General features: G+C 32.3%; 3 protein-coding genes across 8 annotated transcripts; 2 read left to right on the top strand and 1 right to left on the bottom strand.

The window, feature by feature from the left end:
* Nucleotides 1-3,049: 3,049 nt before the first annotated feature.
* LOC102610142 (MACPF domain-containing protein At4g24290) lies at nucleotides 3,050-9,080 on the bottom strand. 2 transcript variants are annotated; one of them, XM_006492518.4, is made up of 8 exons: nucleotides 8,704-9,080; nucleotides 7,700-7,993; nucleotides 6,859-7,097; nucleotides 6,096-6,297; nucleotides 5,488-5,556; nucleotides 5,161-5,347; nucleotides 4,748-4,914; nucleotides 3,050-4,125 (listed from the first exon to the last, which is right to left on the bottom strand). In XM_006492518.4, the coding sequence occupies exons 2-8, from the start codon at nucleotides 7,958-7,960 to the stop codon at nucleotides 3,433-3,435; spliced, it is 1,818 nt and encodes a 605-aa protein (XP_006492581.2). In that variant the 5' UTR covers nucleotides 7,961-7,993; nucleotides 8,704-9,080; the 3' UTR covers nucleotides 3,050-3,432. The 2 variants fall into 2 exon arrangements, with proteins under 2 accessions (XP_006492581.2, XP_024948925.2); XM_025093157.2 differs by having other exon boundaries at nucleotides 8,919-9,080.
* A 2,086-nt stretch (nucleotides 9,081-11,166) lies between these two features.
* On the top strand, nucleotides 11,167-13,870 carry LOC102609366 (uncharacterized). 5 transcript variants are annotated; one of them, XM_025093159.2, is made up of 7 exons: nucleotides 11,175-11,444; nucleotides 11,997-12,045; nucleotides 12,131-12,233; nucleotides 12,320-12,415; nucleotides 12,503-12,577; nucleotides 13,052-13,121; nucleotides 13,279-13,529. In XM_025093159.2, exons 1-7 carry the CDS (start codon nucleotides 11,343-11,345, stop codon nucleotides 13,318-13,320), a joined length of 537 nt encoding a protein of 178 aa, XP_024948927.2. In that variant the 5' UTR covers nucleotides 11,175-11,342; the 3' UTR covers nucleotides 13,321-13,529. The 5 variants fall into 5 exon arrangements, with proteins under 5 accessions (XP_006492579.2, XP_052298004.1, XP_024948927.2 ...); XM_015525281.3 differs by lacking the exon at nucleotides 13,279-13,529 and adding an exon at nucleotides 13,536-13,870 and having other exon boundaries at nucleotides 11,179-11,444; XM_006492516.4 differs by lacking the exons at nucleotides 13,052-13,121; nucleotides 13,279-13,529 and adding an exon at nucleotides 13,536-13,870 and having other exon boundaries at nucleotides 11,167-11,444.
* Nucleotides 13,871-14,394: 524 nt separating this feature from the next.
* LOC127898569 (uncharacterized) lies at nucleotides 14,395-18,699 on the top strand. Its single transcript, XM_006492517.4, has 7 exons — nucleotides 14,395-14,609; nucleotides 15,416-15,464; nucleotides 15,552-15,654; nucleotides 15,744-15,839; nucleotides 15,929-16,003; nucleotides 16,854-16,923; nucleotides 18,346-18,699. Exons 1-7 carry the CDS (start codon nucleotides 14,505-14,507, stop codon nucleotides 18,418-18,420), a joined length of 573 nt encoding a protein of 190 aa, XP_006492580.2. The 5' UTR covers nucleotides 14,395-14,504; the 3' UTR covers nucleotides 18,421-18,699.
* The last annotated feature ends 655 nt before the right edge of the window (nucleotides 18,700-19,354 follow it).

Below are 19,354 nucleotides of genomic sequence, written 5' to 3'. Positions count from 1 at the left end.
TAATAAAAATATTTCTTTGATTAGGCATTCTAGTGTTTGCAATTATAGTATATCTTTTTAGTTTACTAATAAGTGTTTATAGCCAGAGCATTAAAGTATAATTTATGGAGCAGATATACCCGTTTATATCTTTATTCCATAATAGTATTTTTCAAACTTAACACCTTTTCCAGACATAAAAATGAAAAAAAACATAACGTTCATATATATATATATATATATATTTTTATTTATTTATATATTAAGATATAATTCAAAGTCTAAATTTTTTAAAAAATGTTACTTAGGCAGTAGCATTTAAAAACTCACGAAAGGAGAGGTTAATGAAATTTATAATTTTCATCATTTTTCGTATTCTCTTCCAACCCTCATTTTCTATTAACTTTTAAAAAGAAAAATAATAAAGTTGATTTTAATTTGGATATGTACGCATTATATCGAAGCTTGCAAGCCACCAAAACTCCACCAAATTAATTTATGAGATATGATACAAAATCACATGCATTTGGAGATGATGATAATAATTGACATTGACATGGAGATTATTCACTTCAAATGATAATGTGACAAAAATTACGGGTCATTTTTGGCAAATTGGCAGTGCTTTTCCACATGGTACTGTAATCACTCTTCCATGCTGTAAAGTTCTTCAAAGCATTTTTCTTTAAAATGAAAACTTTAAATTTTTTTAGATTTTATCATAATAATTTTTAATTCTCTATTTTTTTATATGATTTAAACTCGACTCATGGGTAAAATAAAATTACTTAAAAATTACTCTGTTAATCTTCAGTGATATAAAACCCTTCTCAATATATATATATATATATATACACACTCTTCTAGATTACCTTGATGTGCAACAAACAGTTAAAATAATTGCTTTGGAGTCGCATTTAGAAAGTGCTTTCAATAATTGATAATGTTAGGAAAATCTGCTTTCCTTTTTCTTTTCTTTTTAAATGGGCCCTGTAAAGATTGAAGAATTAGGTGATTACGAGGGAAAATTATCAGTTGTATTACATTAATTATTACTGCAGCGATTTTCATTAATTTAATGAATCTAAGTGGACCTCACTAAGAAAATTAATGAAACCACAAGTTCAAAACGGCCATGATAATGTACAGAAGTTAGACTGAATAATTATTGCTATTATTGTTATTTTAATTAGAAGAGTTGACAAATTTGAAGAGACTCTCAAGGTCAATCAATATCAGATTCACTCCTTTATTGGGAAAGAAGGGAAAAAAAAAAACACTTATATCACCCTGAATTAACTCCAACTAATCTTTTAGGATCCCAAATTAATAATTAACGGCAGTAATAATCGGTTTGGATTATTCCAATTATCCGTTTACGGAATTTTCTCTACTTTGTCTTTAGATTTAATGATATTACTTCAATCACATATTATGAGACGTGTTACAAGAGAGAGCACAAGATATTTTTAAAATTTTTTTTTTCTAAAGTTGCTTTTGGTACATAAAATTAGATACGATTGCATTGTATTAAATTAATTAATGCAGTCTTATATTTGGAAAATTATAAAAATGTATTATAATACACTGTAATGTAATTTTTTGTGAGTTAGGCAAACCCGTGCATGCGGTAAAATTAAAAAAAAAAAAAGAAGCTTAAAATAATTTTTGACGTTGGTAAATTTTGATGAATTAGTGAAAGCAATATGTTTTTTTTTTCATCAAATAGCTAACCACATGGTAAAATTAATTAAATTTCTAAAGCAAAATTAGAAGTGTTTTCTAAACAATTTATATACATTGTTGTGTTATAGCCCAACAGCTAAACGTTAATACCAAACCATGCCTAATTTAAACTTTTTCGATGAAATTACACTGCTAATATTAACATCCGGTTTAACAATTATTTTTTAGACTTAATGAATAAGAATAATGATGCTATTTGCAAACTTGATACTACATATAGAAGTGTTCTTTTAAATAACATATTTAACATGATTTACATTTTACCTTATAAATATGATAAATATTGCATGGTTTTAAAATTCTATTTTTTAAATGATTGTTGTTTATAAAAGTAATGTGCGATAATATATATTTGTTTAGTTTGAGATATTGGAGTAAATTAATAGGAGATTGGGACTTAATATAATTTCTATTCCTCTTTAATCTTCATTGATTTTACGATTAAAGTTGAGTTGTTAAGGATTATGAAAACTTACTCAACCGTAGTTTTCTTTAGCCTTTTTAGTTAAAGTTAAGTGCTTAAAAAATACTCGACCATAATGGTCAAGTATTAGTTTAAATTTTACAAGTAAAATTGGTCAAGTATTATAAATTTTACCAGTAAAATAAGAATGGTTGAGCAGAAAAATATAATAATTGATGGGTGAGTATAAATAGTTAGAGCTATTTTAGATTTTTTTTTAATATGTATATAATATCAGATATCTACTTGGACAACTTAAATTAAGGTAACTTTTTTTTTTAAATCTAAAATTTAAGTAGGTTTGAATTTAGTTGAAGTATAAATAGGTTTGAATTTAGCTGAAATCTAAATGGATTTAAATACAAATGTCTAAATGACATTTTTGTTTTTGTTTTTCAATATTTGAATATAAGCAACATCTTATTCGTTTTTATAAATAAAAAAATCTTAAACATGAATGTTTGACATTTATATCCTCATAAGTCAAAATGAAAATAGAGAGTAAATTCTATAGTTTAAAAAATAAAAATGTTTTTAAAATATAATATTTATTTATACCTTTTTTCTAATTAAATAAAAATAGCAAAAATTCAATTTTTCTGTTTGAATGTAAATATCTAAAAATAAAATATAAGTTACAAAAAATAAATAACTAGATAAATAAATAAATGAACAAATTTAAACAAAAAGTATAAAATTAATAAAAACTTCAAATTCAGATGTTTAAATCCTAACTCTACTATTATACTTATGAATTATGATATATGAATCGACGATTTTAAATCTGAAATGCAAGAGACCTCTTTTCGTTGATCCCCCATTGTTTGCTAGTGCACATAATTGGTATAATAGCAACATAAATACAAAAAACAAAATTTCAGGATGAGAAATACTTTATAGCCAAAATGCAACCAGCACTATCAAAGATTCAAGACAAGACTCTACATGAAGAAAAAAAAAATTACAAAAAATTACATTGCAACAGAAAATGGTGATAAACACAATAATACAACCACCACCACCCATCCCAAGCGCTTCCAATCCGAAGCACTTCTTCGCCAAATGAAAAAGCTAAAGTTGTTTTGATTAACTAACGTATTTCTTCCAGTGGCCCTAGCGCCCTCTCCATCTGTGCCCTTTCTTTGATCTATACATCGTTTCTTTGATTCTTTCGCTAGCTTCTTTTTGCTTTTCATTTTATGACGTCTTTTTTCAAAGGCTCGAGAGAGGGATCAAAAAATTTCCTAATGGTCTGATAATTCTTCTTCTTCTTCATCAGGTAATACTACAGTTAGCAAAGAATACTTAACTCGTAGCGAGATCCTGCCCTTCTCAACAACTAATCTTGCCCCAGAAACAACCCAATATCCGGGAGAATCTTGTGGTCCTCTAGTCATCTCCGTTGTATCAACAAATTTTAGAAGCTTTGGGGCTTGGACGGGAACAGGAGGGCCGCCAGGATACACGGCTGAGTTTATATTGACATCAGCTGGCCGTGGGGGGTGCTTCTGTACAGTTGTGAAGTGATGACTGATAAGTGTTGATATGAGTCCAGATTTTGGTGCCAAGCCGGGTGATCCATCCCATTCTGGATGCTTGACGACTGTTGCTCCTAACACAGTTGAGAAGCGGAGTCGTAAGAAAAGAATGTTTTTGAACCCGTGATTTTCGACATGTAATTGAGCCCCAGTAACAATAGAAAGATCCTCGTAAGGCTCAACAGGAGCTGTACAGACATGAGAGTAGTTCTTCCACTGAACTTTCTCATAGTATTTACGGTCATGATTCTCTCGACGGAAGTTTCCATTTGGATCATCTACGAGCTGGAAGATTTTCGGAAGTGAAGAGAGGTGCTGCAAGTGAATAGCCAAACGATTGCTGCTTCTACCTTCTAGATAGAGCCGCAGGCCTGTCACCGGCCTATGACCCACATCAACCTGTGGTAGATAAACAAACAATAAGGTTTCAGAAAGAAAATGATATGAGAAGCAACGCATAAAATAAGAAAAATCAGAACCAGAATGTGTTGACAATAACGAAAAAGGCACTGCAAAGAAACATGATGCAGCACCCAAAACCTCCAAAAGTGGCCAGAGAGACTGGGCAACTACCTGATGTCATATTATGTTAGCCAACTCGGTTCATGTTTCTAATTTATGTATTTATTTTAAATATAATGGTACTGCTATTTGGAAGTTGATGGCATTACTAAAGTTCAATCCAGATGGTTCAGTTTACATGCACTACATCAACTAATCAAAAGCTAAACAGCATAAACATAACCCACTAAAAATTATAGGATACCGAGTTATTTCCTTTGATAAAAGAAAAGAACAGCTACTCAGCACAAGCAAGGAAGATAAGAATGATGGGAAAAGAAAATGTGTCTTCCTAAAAGCTTCTGTTTTGAATGAAGGTGACAAATGAGTCTCTTAAGGCCATTCTCAAAGAAGAGACAAAATCTAGTCCAGTGAAAACACATACTAAAACTCTGTGAAAGTGGTACTGAAGAAAAGAAATATAAAAAGCAAGAAACTTCAACAAACGAAAAAGCTTTACCGGATTGGTATTCACAAAAAGCTTGGGACCCATGAGACTGAACTTTAACGATGCAGTACATTGTTGCTTCCGTTGAGGACCAAGTGGAAGCTCACTGAACACTGGCGCCCACTGCCTAGGTAGTTGAAATTCCAGAAACTGGTGGAGTTCTTCTATTGGTGGTTTATCTGCAAGAACAAAAGCCAAGCAGTTTAACTCTGCAAAGTTAACAAATTTTCTGCTCTAACCCATGCTTCTCTACTTATTGCAAACTTCTTTTTATTCAAGGCATTGCCCCCAAGCATATACTTCTATGAGAAAAAAAGATAAGCATGAAAAATAGTCCACGAATTCTCATGAACAAAAAATACTTCATAGTTGTAATGCAAAATTAGATAACTTTATATGCAAATAGAAGAACAGTTCTTGCTCACATCGTAAGTAGAGATTTATGGCATGACTTAAGAATCCACTCCCAGGCACTCCATTTAATAGTGAAGTAATTGGGATGAAGGACATTGCGATCACATCAGGTTCAAATTGAACAGTGTGTAACCATTCATTATGGGATAGGTTTCTATTGTCACTTCCCCCTCTCCTTTTGCAAATGCATCCCATATCCTGCAGATAAAACAATAATGTTATATCCATATTTTAAAATTAAAAGCTGTAAAAAATAAATCCTAAGATATTTAAATTGTTAGACAGAAGTGTTGAACTAGGTAATCGTGTTATGATGTATATTGTCTAACAATACAAACCTCTTTGTATGAATACGAGCTTGAAGGACTTGTATCAGCAAACCTCAAACGCTGTTCCCTGATGTTGAACTGTCATGAATATAATTGGGTCAGACACCAGGAAAAGATAAACACAAAAAACACACATGCTTTTCCAAATAGCTCAAAAATATTTTTCAGATACACCAAAATAAAAAATGATGTCTAACCAGATGACAAATATGGAGACAAGGATAGACTGAAAAGAGGAAAGAGGGGGAGGAAATTTATATTTTGACTAATGAAAACGCATAAAACTCTGAGGCAATTTACTTTAGATGATCACATATTCATATACATAATAATTAACGGATGACACTTTCTATTCAAAAAGTAATATGAAAAAAACCACATACCACCATTTAACCAATTGCAAACAGATACCAAAAAGGAAAATAACTAGAAAAGAGGTTATAAATCTTACAATTGTTTAATGTTTTTCATCCATTATAAAACCTTCCAAACAACAAGAATAATTCTATGAGACAACAGTATTTTATGTAGCCAATCAGATATACATGAAGTGACATGCAACAGTCTGAAACCAGATCTATGACGACGCACAAATTGTAGAAAAGTTTATCACAAACCTTGTCATTTTGGTAGAGTTGTTCAGAGGACAAGCTATATTGTCCATTTGCATCTAAAAACCTCTTATCCGCCATCTCTTTCAATCTTTTCTGTACATCAGCAGGTTGAAGAGTTGATGAATGCTTTTGTTTGACATATATTACATCTTTTCCTCCCATCTTCACACCAACAATTATATGCGTACCATACCTCTCGATAAAACTGAAATGATAAGCATGTCATCAAAGCTCATTGCAGTTTTACAGCTCAGGGGGTAGAATAACAATGATTATAAATCAAAATTTAGAATAAAAGTAAAAATTGAACATAAATCATAGTACTCAATGATAGATTTCACTATAGCAGACTGATTTGTTGTTACTATGTGCCACGAACAATAATGTATTGAATCAATATAAAAAACAATCTAGATGTTAATCCTTTATCTAGAAAAATTGTCAGTAACACTGTTTGTCAAGACCTGTGAAAAATGTCAATCTTGGAAACAAGCAAAGTATATAATGCAAATAAAAATGATCTTGTACATAGACTTTGTTGTTCAAACTCCCTGCAAATTATTCTAACACAGCTTCATCATCAAGCACAATGTTTTAAACATCAACAATAAGTTCCAGTGTTCTTCATACATAAGAAACATTCGGTAACTAACTGAAAGGTTTCTCCTCAGCAGTCATTGTTTTCAAAGAATAGGCTAATACTTAAAATCAAAGATCTTGAAATAAGGAAAAGACATAATCAAATTTGAGAAGACTTAAACTTCACCTTGCTAGTGCTGCAGGTTCCCATGTTGGTGGGACAGCTTTCTTTACATGGTCACGAAGTACCATCTGAGATTTCTCCAATGCAACAGAGTAGAGTGAGATAAACATCCCATCAAAAGCAAGGGTCTTAGTATTGGCTGCATCTTTCTGCCAACAACCCGAAAATTCGAACATGGCATTGAAGAGGCCTGAAGGAATTTTACCAGTTAAAGACAGTTCCTGATTGAACTGCTCTGACATCTGAGAAAAACAGGAAAAGAAAAAAAGAAGGAATGACGTTAAAGACACCCAAAATTAATCTTTTGCAGTCTACTCTATTATTATGATATTGATCAATAAACATTCAATTAATAACTCATATACCGATAAACAGGTCACACAAACAACCCATGTAATTCACACTGAGCAACCCAACAATCCTTGGAGTGCAAAAACTTCTGTCTCAGTAAGGATCAAATCTTAAACTTAACCCCACTATAGTCCCCAGGGTTTAAAAAGAATCAGAAATTTATTCACCAATAGGATCTTCTACTAAGAATGATTGATAAGATAGCATTACCATCACTACCATCTAAAAACTGATAAAAAAATTTCTGTACTACCAGTCTAATACTATGAGCTACAAGCAGGTTAAGTGAAGTTTCAGTTTGAATTTTACACACACACGTGCGTGCTCTTGTGGTAAGCCACAACCGTACTACGTACACAGCCTATTATCCATTGAAAGTATTCATGATTGAAATAAGGTAACAGTGGACTTCTTTAACAGGCAAAAAGAAAAAATCATAGTACTGACAACTATAGGAATGAATTGGTAAGTATGTGAGCCAATTCAAAATTACCTGCTGGAAGGAAAGAACATCGGACCTAAACCGTGTACGCTCCCCTTTGTCGCATTTTATGGATTTGGACACATTTGGAATAGAAATTCCACCTGGCAAAACAATTTCTCGACCCCCATCTTCATCAATCTCAATCAACCGTGAATCTTTCAAATCTCCTTTACAATACTTCAATCTCAGATCTATAGCTATATCGTATCCACGCCCAATTGACCCAATAGCAACCTCAGCAGCCTTTTGAGCTGAAACCTTAAGTGCCATTACTCACCACATAACTCTTGTTCAGCAAAACCACTACCAAAATTACATAAATTCAAAATAAACATATTTAGCTCTATGTTAATTAAAATTTAAACAAAATTTCAAGATAAACCACATCCAATGCTTACAATATGTAGTTTGACATGCATATATAACTCAGAAATCCACATAAAATTCAAAGTACATGTACTGCTTCAAAATAAACACAAATTTCGGAAATGCCACACACATAAACCAGATTCAAACTCCATAATTAGCTCAAAATACACAAATGTAGCTCAAATTATCACTAACTTCACACAAATTTCAGAAATAAAGAAATTTAAACCCTGCCATAGCAAAAAATACATATATTAAGCGCAAATTAACCTGGATTTTCACTATTCCCCCCCCCCCCCCCCCAAACAAAGCGGACGTGAAACCTACATAGAGCTCAAACTAAAGCATATTCAGCTTAAACTAACACAACTTCCACAAATTTCGAACATTGAGCAGATCAAAATCTCCACAACTAGCTCAAACCAATTATGAACTAACTATCACTTACTTCTCCGCATGGACCAGATCTAGTCTCATCAAATGTTTAAATACACACATAATCAATTCAAATTACAGCTGAGAGGAAGCATTTTTTAAGCTCAAATTGAACAAATTTAACACGTTTTACACGAATAAACAAGATCTAAACTCTTTGCAAAATCAAATACAGGCATATTCAGCTCAAAATTCACAAAGTCTCATACATTTTTCACACTGTTTTCAAATTTTCAGCTCGCCACAATGCTCGAGCTCGAACTCGGAAGTGTCAAAATAAAAAACAAAAAATGGCACAAATTGAATCCAGAAGAGTAAGTCTTGTCGATTGAACACTTGACCAAATGCGAGAACTCGACTCTCTCGAGAGAAGTTTGGAGAGAGAAAGTGAAAAAAAAGAACAATATTAAGAGAGAGAACGAACAAACCCTAGAACGATGAGAGTAAATTACTTTATTGTAGGGAAAAGAAAGAAAAAAAAACACGAGACACGGAAAATAATTTTTTTTATAAAATTATATGAAAAATAATGATGTGTTGAGTGTATTGATTTAGTTTGACTGAGCTTCCTGTTTTTAAGAAGACATCTATTTGACATGTGAAATAAGGTTCGGGTCAAAAATGGAGGACTTCCAGTGATGGTGGAGTGATAAAGGTACTGCCTGTTACGTTACGTCAGAGACAACCAATTAAAGTGGGCGAAATCTTTTGAGTTTGAGGTTTTTGAATAATGTTAATCATGTACCTGTATTTTGTACAATTATCAGAAATTTCTATTCTTTTATTAATGCGCGCACACACACTAACTCTTAGGCCATAGCAACCCAGTTCCCTTGCATCCCTTGATTGGCTTCGAACCAAATCTATTGTATGGTTATACAATTATCAAAGTGATGTTTAGAAATTTAGTTTTTATGGATATGTGATAAACTACCATGTCAGATGTTACGTGATATGATAGTAGCCTCAAGTAAGGTATAGTCCCACCAATAAGCATTTGGTTTAATGAGAGAAACCTTGCACTTATAATGTAGAATGCAAGGGTTCGGAGCCTCCATAAGAGATTTATGGAGGTTAGTTTCAGTATTCTTTCAATTATCAAATAATTGAGTGGAGTAGGCACCCCTGAGTGGAGTAGACACCCTTCGAATATTAGAGATAGTTTAAAGTATCTCGACAAGTACTTCAATGTGTTAATGTATGGCGGTGGTCGTAGTTGTATAGTATGATTGTAAATATTAATTGTAATGTTTAATATAATATTAGTAACAATTTGTGTACAATAGAATTAAAAAAAAAGTAAGGTATAGTCCCTTATGGTTTGTTGTGTTATATATGATATTAAGAGACAACATAGTTGAAAGTCATTATTATTATTATTGCGATTATTGAAGGGTAGATTTTATTTAACCAATTAGGTGCTTTCTCCCTAATAATTAAAAAAAATAGTTCTTAAAATAAGACAATTGTGAGAGTAGGACCAAGCCTTTGAGAGAAGCTTCGTGAAAGGAGCTATTATGATAAGTAGAGCTAAGAAAGTATCTTACATAAAGATAGAGGTGGCAATATGGGTCAGGATTCGTTTATTAAATTCGATTTGATAGGAATTAAGTAGGTTTGTGTTTGAAAAAAATGATTTATTTCATAAATGAGTGAATTTGATTTAATTCGCTAATTAAATGAATTAAATCCGGATTTGAAGATATTAATTCGTTTATTCATTTAGAATTTGTTTAATAAACGAGTTATAAACGAATCAAATATAGATTGATTCGTTTAAAATTCGTTTAATTAAATACTTTTGTCCTAAAATGTATTTGAATTTTTTTAAAAAAATTTGAAGGTTATTTATATTATTAAGGATTTGTAATTTGATATTTAGATGACTGTATATTTAATCCTAAAATGTGGTTTGGTTATTTGTATTTTGTTGTAGGATATTAAATTTGTGGCTTTTTTATATTTTATTTTGCTTAATTTTTTTATTAATTATATTTTTCTAAATGAATCCTTTTTCAATTTGATTTGTTATAGATTTGTAATAGGATAAACGGATAATAAACGAACTCAGATTCAATTTGATTCGTTTTTTAATTCTACTAAACGAATTAAACGAATCGAACTGAATATTTGTTTAATAAACGAATCCAATATGAATCTTGAGATTTTAATTCGTTTAATAAATAAATCGAATCTGAATCAGTAAAATTTTGACCCAATTCATTTACAATTCGATTCAAATTCAATTTGTTTATTTGTTTTGCCACCCCTACATAAAGAAGAGTTCTTTTATAAATTCACTGCTTGATTTATAATGAAAATATAGAATTTTGGTGAGGTGTGGTTCTTCCATCCCCCATGGTCTAATGTGCTGCTTAATTGGTCAAAAATAACATTACTATTGTAGGAGCTAAGGAGAGCAGATTCTATTTATTTATTCGTATCTTTTTTAATGTAGAAAGAAAATTAGTTCTTAACAAAGTTCGAGGGATTATGATATTAGGACAAACTAATACATATCAATAATTTATAGATGATATATTACAAACTGAGATACGAGCTTTGTAACCCCAATTTGTAGTCATAACACTATTTTTTTGAATCTCACATTAAAATTACAAATCTTAACAGAAATAAAATTAAATGAGTTCAAAATGTGAGAAGTTATTTTAATATTTTGAAATGCAGGGGGTATGATGAAAATATCCAGAAGACATTAAACAAGCAACGGGAAGCCGGAGTTGACTAGTTGCCTCTGTGAGAAAGCCGGTGGACAGCCATTGGCATCATCCTCATCCTTTGTTCACATTTCTCACGATCTCGTTTGTTTATTCATTGGACGGCAGTTATGACTTTCAAAGTTGCTACGCTGTCGTTGTCAAGTAGTGCGCTCAAGATCAAGAGAGGAGATATCTCTCAGTGGTTCGTTGATGGCTTTTCTGATGCAATTGTAATTGCTCTGCACTCTCTGTATCTCTTTTTGTATCACATTTCTGGTTTTTTTGCCCTTCTTTGAAAAATTTCATGTGTGAAAAATTTATTGAAGCTACATTGGAATATGTTTGTAGTCGAAAATTTAGGCCATTAATGTACTTGTGTGAATCGTAACTTTGCTATTTCTTATGGTATATTCAGTTTCCTGTAATGGGGTCTTTTTAAAAAGCGAGTTGTAATCAAATAGTGGAGCTTGATTGATCAGGGATTATGAATGCTTCCTCTACCAAAGGATCTTTTTGAGAGTGCTTTTGGTAGTGCCTAAAGCGCTTTTAAGTAGCCAAGAGCCATTGTGTCTATTGGTGTTTTCCTAGAGATCTTTTGACATTAGAAAGTGCTTTTTGAACAAATAATTTATTGGTGTTTTTGCAAGAAGAACAATTGACTTGAAAGTACTTTTTTGCAAAATCACTGGCAGCACACCTTACAGTTAATGATCGCTTGATTGAATAGGAAGGTTGGTGTTGAAAAGGGAAATTGCAATTGATTGAATGGTTGTTTGCTATAGGTTAATTCAGCCAATGAGAAAATGCTTGGAGGTGGCGGTTGCGATGGAGGTACTTCCCTTTGAAGTCTTACTTTTATCTATTTCTATAAATGTTGCATAACAGGCCTGTACTAACTTTAGATTCATTGTGCTAGCTATACATAGGGCTGCAGGACCAGAACTTCTAGAAGCTTGTTATAGAGTTCCAGAAGTTGGATTTGGAATCCGTTGTCCCACAGGAGAAGCAAGAATTACACCGTAGGTTATTTGATTTCTGTTTTGCTGGTTTTGTAATTCCAGTATCATGCACAGTTGGAGCATACTAACACATTGAAACTATGCAGAGGTTTTAAATTGCCTGCATCTCATGTGATTCACACTGTTGGCCCAATCTATGGTGTTACTATTAACCCTGAAGCTTCCCTGAGAAGTGCGTACAAGTATGTTTATTTTTTTCTGAACTATACCTGTGGTAGTTTATTTTGTAATAATAAGATTGATTCACTTGTTACCTACATTTGTTACAGGAACAGCTTGAGCTTGGCCAAAGCGAATAACATTCAGTACATTGCTTTTCCTGCCATATCGTGTGGCTTATATTGGTAAGTTGACAGGTAATAGAAAGGAACCAGTTTCGATTTGTACGTTTTCTTCTTTTAGATCCATGTAAACTTTGCATCTGCTTGTCGAGGAAAAAAATTAACATTATTGATTTCTTTGCGCATATCTCATTATAATACAGTGAAACCTTGACTTCCTAGATGGAGTGAATTACATTGCTGCTTTTTATGCTTTATTTGAAGACGAGCTGTTTATAGAAAGGTTTATCTGTTTGTGATGCTGGCTTACTCGTGCAAATTCTTGACTTCCTTAGGCACAGAAACTTGTTCCAGGAAGTATTAGGTGTTAAGTTAGTGTATTCTAATTCATCTGATAAATCTTTAAATTTGGGACAGAATCTACTGATGACTTAAGCAATGAATTTTAATGAGTTTAAAGGCTCTGAGTTTCATGTGGTTGGAGTGTAAAAAATGCCTGACAAGTTCATTTTTCTTTTGCTTTTAATAATTTATCAGTTATCCTCATGAGGAAGCCGCCACAATAGCTATATCTACAGTCAAAGAATTTGCTAATGACTTTAAAGAGGTATCATATAATAGTATTTTGCTTCATGATACTCCTTGCTTCCTGCACTTTCAAAGTCTATTCAAACAGTTTTACATTATTAGGTCCATTTTTACTTCATCTTATAGCACTATTTCCTGTTGATATGTTGATCTACATGAGGACCACGATCTTCTAGGTAAATTTATTCTATAAAAATGGGAATCATTTCATTACTTGAATATGAAACTGAAGACCTGGTAACAAATTCAGAACTCAAAGTGGTTAATAACATCAAATGTTACAACGTAGGATGTCATACTTGTCGAATTCAACAATAAGCGGCTTACATAACAGAATGTGAATTGTTACAAAAACATATTTTTCTGTAAATTATAGCACATACTTTGTAATTTTTACTGGTCGTTTCTGCAGTAAAACGATTGTTCTTTGCAGGTGCACTTTGTTCTGTTTACAGATGATCTCTACAATCTTTGGTTGGAGAAGGCAAGGGAATTGCTGTCTTTTTCATCTTGAGGATGTAAAAAACTTCGAAGTTGGTACAAGTTCAAAGTTGATGTCCTTCGAGCAACTGGTATATCAGTCTTTGGACCAAAAAATTAGAGGGATTTTACAAGAAATAGGCTTACAAAACGCTCAAATTATGTCAATATGCCGGTTTTCTAAAATGTCAAAATTACATTTCCCATTAAACTTCTGTTGTAAGTTGCAAATATGCACCTATTAATCAAAGAAGTTTGCGCGAACGAAAGCACATGAATTTACCTTAAGAGCGAGCATTTTGTTCTTGCAAAAATATGTACGATAATATGTAGTCTCCAGATTCACCTATCAACTTAGTAAATGCAAGATTCAATTTCTTATTTTAATTTCTAAGAGTTTGTTTTTAAGAAGAAATTCTGTAGCATAGCTTTTAAAACTTCCTAAGAAAAAAGAAAATATTTTTCATCAAACATTTATAAAACTAATAATGAATTTAGGGTAATTATTTATGAGGGATTTTTTTTGAATAAACTAGAAGATAAGAAAAATATATATCATATTGAAACTTGTATTTTTGTAGTCTAAATTTCATTATTATAATTCATATAACTTGATTTAATTATAAAATTATCTTTATCCTTGATTTAATTATAAAATTATCTTTATCTTGCAAATTCCTCTTTTAAACTATTTCACTAAACATTTTTAATTTCGGATGATATTGTTATTAATATTTTAGAGTTAGTTGTTATTATGGGAAATCTTAGGGAGTGTCAATAAAATTCTCCCAACTTTAAAACAAAATACCGTTGACAAAATGAAACCAGTCGACAGCCCGGGCAGGCAGCAACCCCACGCCAAGCGGCTACATATGACTCTCGATACGACGGAAACGGCATAAAGCTAGCCAAGCTTTTAAGCATGACTTTTAAAGTTCAAACGCTGTCGTTTTCGACTAAGACCTCTCTCAAGATCAGTAAAGGAGACATCTCTCGGTGGTGCGTTGATCGCTCTTCTGATGCAATTGTCAGTTATCTCCCTCTCTTTCTTTCTTTTCTTTTTTCTTTTTTTTTTTCGTTTTTTTGTTTATTTATTCTTAAGTCTTTTTGTTATATGTATATGTGATCTATAATTTTGGTGAAAATTGGAAAAGAAGTTTGTTTAGTTAAGATTTAGAAAAAATGCTAAAGAATCAGAGCACTGACAGAAACAATGATAAATCTGTGCCAATTTCTTTGTTTTCCAATTAAGTGAGTAAACCGACGCTGATTTATCACTGTTTCTGTTAGCCTTCTGTTTAATATTTCTGTCTGAATATGATTCTTCTTAAGGTCATACTTTAAAATGAAATTCAAGGGGCAAATCATAAAATATTTATTTTGGCTTTTGGAAGCCATGTAGCTCTGTTCCTTATTATAAATTTGAGATGCAAAACTTATTTCCTAATCGGTGCAGTTCTCGACTTTACCATGCAATTGTTGTCTCTGTTATGTTAATATGTGTAATTAAGTAGCTGCGTCGTGCCATCTTGTCAACTCCGTAATGTGTAGCTTTACTCTATTGAGGCAACCTATTTGTTTTATGCTTTCTGTATAAAGCGTCTGAAAGATTTGATTAGTAAGAGAGATCGCCACTAGTTCGGCGAAATTTGAGATGTAAGAATTACTGTTATGGACTCTTGAACCTAGCAATAACTTGCTATAGCTCTGTTGGTAGTTTTAAATCTTTTGATATTCTTTAATAGGGTCAGCTTTCAATAGAATTGTAACTTCAAATTTGGAGCCATGGGATTTTTATGGATTATCTAGTTATTGAATGTCTGTTTTCTGCAGGTGAGTCCAACCAATGAGATTTTGCTTTTAGGCGGGTTTACTGCTGCAGGTACTCTTCCTTGAATTTATGTTGTAATTTTGTATTGTAAATGAACTCAAAATGGACTTGTAGCAACATTCGGGTGAATCTTGTTAGCCATACATGAGGCAGCAGGACCAGATCTTCAAAAAGCCTGTTATCAAATCCCAGAAGCCCAACCTCGAGTCCGCTGCCCACCAGGAGAAGCAAGAATTACACCGTGGGTTATTCCGGCTTAACTTCTGATGTACTGGTTTTCTCATTCCTGTATAATGCTATTGTTGGCACTAACATGTTGAAAGAGTGCAGAGGTTTTAAATTGCCAGTATCTCACGTCATTCACACAGTTGGCCCGGTGTTTAATTTTCATTGTAACCCTGAAGACATCTTAAGGAGTGCATACAAGTATGTCTAGTGTTTTTTTGAACTATAAATTTACTAATTTCATTTTGCAATTATGAAGTTGAACTTTATTTTTCTTAAATTTGCGGCAGGAACTGCTTGAGTGTGGGCAAAGCAAACAATATTCAATACATTGCTTTTCCTGCCATATCATGTGGTGTATCCCAGTAAGTTAACACTTAACGGGAAGGATTCATTTCAATTTTTATATCTAGATAATTTGAGTGATCTATACTATGTGCCATCTAATTACAAGTGATTCTAAAAAATAGAAAAGTATCAAACACTCTCCTGCTATTGGTAAAGCTCTGTTAAAATTAATGTTACAGGATCATGACTCATGCCATTAAATTGCAAACCAATTGTGGTTTTCTTGAGTCATTCTGGGTGGAGCTTAGTGCAAAAGTCACTACCTATGATATGGATTTGATAGAAACAGCTCTTTAAACTGCAATGATATGTTGGCAGTTTCATCATCATTGAGAGATTATGTAAAATAAACTCTCATGTGTTTATTCTTATGGAGAAGGGTAAGAGAGTAAGAATCGAGAAGGGTAAGAGAGTAATTCTTATTTGTCAAACCCAGTCTGCAGGGAAGTCAACTGGATTTTCAACTTTTCACCTGCATGTCAGGGACAAATATATGAGCTACTATGAACTGTATTGTGAATACTTATTGAAAATATGTTAAAATTCGACCTTTCAGGCGAATGGACTACATTATAGATGTTTTGCTTTTCGAAGATAAGTAGATTGTAGAATGTCTTTTGTATTTATTACTCTGGCTGGGTCAGCAACTTTGGTCCTATAGGCACACATGCTATTACGGAAGAATTACATAATACTCTAATTTATCCTGATACATTTTTAAGACCATTATATGTTGATGTAGTTAACTGATGATTTTAATTTAAACCATGAATCTCAATGGATTGGAATTCTGAATTTTACTCCACTCTCTGCCTAGAAAAAGTTCCAACATTTTTTTTTTCCTTTTTTGGTTGAATAATTCATCAGGTATCCTCCAGATGAAGCTGCCACAATAGCTATATCTATGGTGAAAGAATTTGCGAATGACTTTAAGGAGGTATCGCTTGATAAATTTTGCTTAATGATCTGATAGTACTGCATTGTTGCACCTTTTAAATTGAATCTGGCATTTCTAAATGATTCACTTTGCATTTCTCTTTATTCATTTATTTGTTTACTTTTATCATTTGTGTCAAATATAACTCAAGCTCTTCCTGTAGCCCTTAGGCTGCAAATAGCCTGATAAGCCCTACCAATATTGTTTTTAAACATATATTTTTGTTTATGAAGCTCGACAACATATAGAAAATGTGTTTGTTGACTGTGTTTGTGAAACAGTCCTGCAGAGAAAGAGGATCCGTTCTCTAAATATTTCATTGAATTTGAAAAATGTATGTAGATGTTTTGATTGTTAAACACACGGTCCAAACTCCAAAGTTCTGCGAAAAAAATTACATCATGCTTGTTCTTAATAATTACATTGTCTTCACTCAACATTTTATCCAATGTCAATGGTTGTCATCTCTCTCTCTCTCTCTCTCTCTCTCTGGTTACCTGCAAAACATCAACCTTTACTTTGATACTCTCCCACCAGGCCATAAATTTGTCTATTATATTCAAGTTCACATCCTTAAATGCCCTACTTCTATCCCAACGAAGTTCATAGTCCATTCTTCAGTTAACAGAGCCAAAATGAAAAATAGGATAACACAAGAAGCGAGCTTCAGAAAGATGTGATGAAGAAGAGAGAAAGAATTTTTCTCAATTGGAGGTAATTAAAAAAGGATTAAAGAATTAAAGGTGAGTTAAGAAATGGGACAGTAAAGTAAGAGGACTTGGAGAATAATGAATGGATTATTTGGCGAGACAGATACTAGAAGAAAGTGCTTTAGAAGCTAATGACTTCCTTTTAAAATCTTACTCTGGCAGCCTGCACTAATGCTGTTGTTATATTTGTAAGTTACCAAAACAAACCTCAACAAGGGCTCATTTAAAAGATTGTATGAATGTTCACATTCACTTAGGTTATATGTTATTTAATATGCATTGCGAATCATCTATGTGTTAAGTTTTATTAGGACATTCCAAGATATTGTTAAACCCTTCCATCAAATGCATTTTTGAAAAAATATTATGAAACAAGTCTTGAATCTTGAAATTTTCAAGTTCATTTTTTTTCTTTTTCCTTTTTTTAACAAATTCATGTCTTGGACTCTGGGAACCCTGTTGGTTTTTGGTTGGACTCAAATATTATCAGGCTGCTACCAAAACCTTACTCTGTTGTGACAGATGATACTAGGTCACAATTAAAGTCTTTCATCCTTTCAATATATTATTGCCATTTCTGTGCATGACTTTGTCATGTTTGGTTAATTTTATATGTACATGTAACAATTCATCCGTTTGCCTTCTTTCAAAATATGACATATCTCTGATAATGTGAGTCAATGTGATCAATTCTATGGGTTGCTCTTTGCAGGTGCATTTTATTCTGTTCACAGATGACATCTATAATGTTTGGTTAAAGAAAGCAAAGGAATTGCTCCAAGGCTAGTGTAAGTTGGCAGCTATACTAACTATCAATCTTATAATCTTTCGAGGAAACAAAAATCTCAGATTTTATACAGTTGAGGAGTTCAAGCAATTGTTGTATTATGATTCCATGTTCGATTTGTAAATCATGCGAAATTTTTCATAAGATGGGTGTCCGAATGGGTTGTGTTACTGCTACAAGTATGACAAGTTACAAATCATTGTGTTCTATCTCCATCATTGATTGGGGGAGGACATCTCTCATGCATGTTATATAATTTTTCACGACGACATTCTTTCAGTGTAGTAATCTTTTTGCGACTACATTCTTTCAGTGTAGACATAAGTGTTTTGAATATAATAGCCGTTGCCCCAAAAAGATTAACGAATTTTAACAGCATAAATATGAATATAAATAAGTGAAGAATTGTATCTACTTTTATTTATTATGTTTATTTAATACTGTATATGTAGTTATTACAAATGATCTAGTTTAGAATTGACATTCTTAAAGGATGTAATAGTATAATTTGTAATATATGTTGGATCCCCCTATCTTACATGCATGTAAGATAGGGATTGCCATATATGTTATATAATTATAGTATATGACTATATGGCATAACAGTTCTTTAGAAATTTAAAATAGTGCAGGATCCTGGACTAAATGAGCACTCTTGTAGTTATAAATTTTTTTAGTAAAGATTTTTTTGGATTAACTTGGTTAATTAAGTGTAAAATAGTCAAAAGAGGGTGTGGTCATTTTTAAAATATTGTAGGGTTTACGTGTAGATATAATCAAATCATGTGGGTATAAGTGTCCTTTTATGCATTCAATTGAGCTTTACCAAAAGACAAGATGGTGATAATTTTGCTCCACTATTTTTATGAATTTACCTCACTTCTAGATAATAATTGTAATAAGTTCAAATATACAAATCAACACAAAATATTAA

The sequence above is a fragment of the Citrus sinensis genome, chromosome 5 (genome assembly GCF_022201045.2).
Source record: "Citrus sinensis cultivar Valencia sweet orange chromosome 5, DVS_A1.0, whole genome shotgun sequence".
NCBI lineage: Eukaryota > Viridiplantae > Streptophyta > Magnoliopsida > Sapindales > Rutaceae > Citrus > Citrus sinensis.
This window is presented reverse-complemented; position numbering and strand designations above follow the sequence as displayed.

Coding starts and splice junctions, on each gene's coding strand:
- LOC102610142 (XM_006492518.4), bottom strand. CDS start 7,960: ATGGCACTTAAGGTTTCAGCTCAAAAGGCTGCTGAGGTTGCTATTGGG. Junction 7,098..7,699: donor ATGTTCTTTCCTTCCAGCAG/GTAATTTTGAAT, acceptor TGTTTTTCTCAG/ATGTCAGAGCAGTTCAATCA. Junction 4,126..4,747: donor TTTTTGTGAATACCAATCCG/GTAAAGCTTTTT, acceptor TATCTACCACAG/GTTGATGTGGGTCATAGGCC.
- LOC102609366 (XM_006492516.4), top strand. CDS start 11,343: ATGACTTTCAAAGTTGCTACGCTGTCGTTGTCAAGTAGTGCGCTCAAG. Junction 11,445..11,996: donor ATGGCTTTTCTGATGCAATT/GTAATTGCTCTG, acceptor TGTTTGCTATAG/GTTAATTCAGCCAATGAGAA. Junction 12,234..12,319: donor GGAGAAGCAAGAATTACACC/GTAGGTTATTTG, acceptor GAAACTATGCAG/AGGTTTTAAATTGCCTGCAT.
- LOC127898569 (XM_006492517.4), top strand. CDS start 14,505: ATGACTTTTAAAGTTCAAACGCTGTCGTTTTCGACTAAGACCTCTCTC. Junction 15,655..15,743: donor GGAGAAGCAAGAATTACACC/GTGGGTTATTCC, acceptor GAAAGAGTGCAG/AGGTTTTAAATTGCCAGTAT. Junction 16,924..18,345: donor TTGCGAATGACTTTAAGGAG/GTATCGCTTGAT, acceptor TGCTCTTTGCAG/GTGCATTTTATTCTGTTCAC.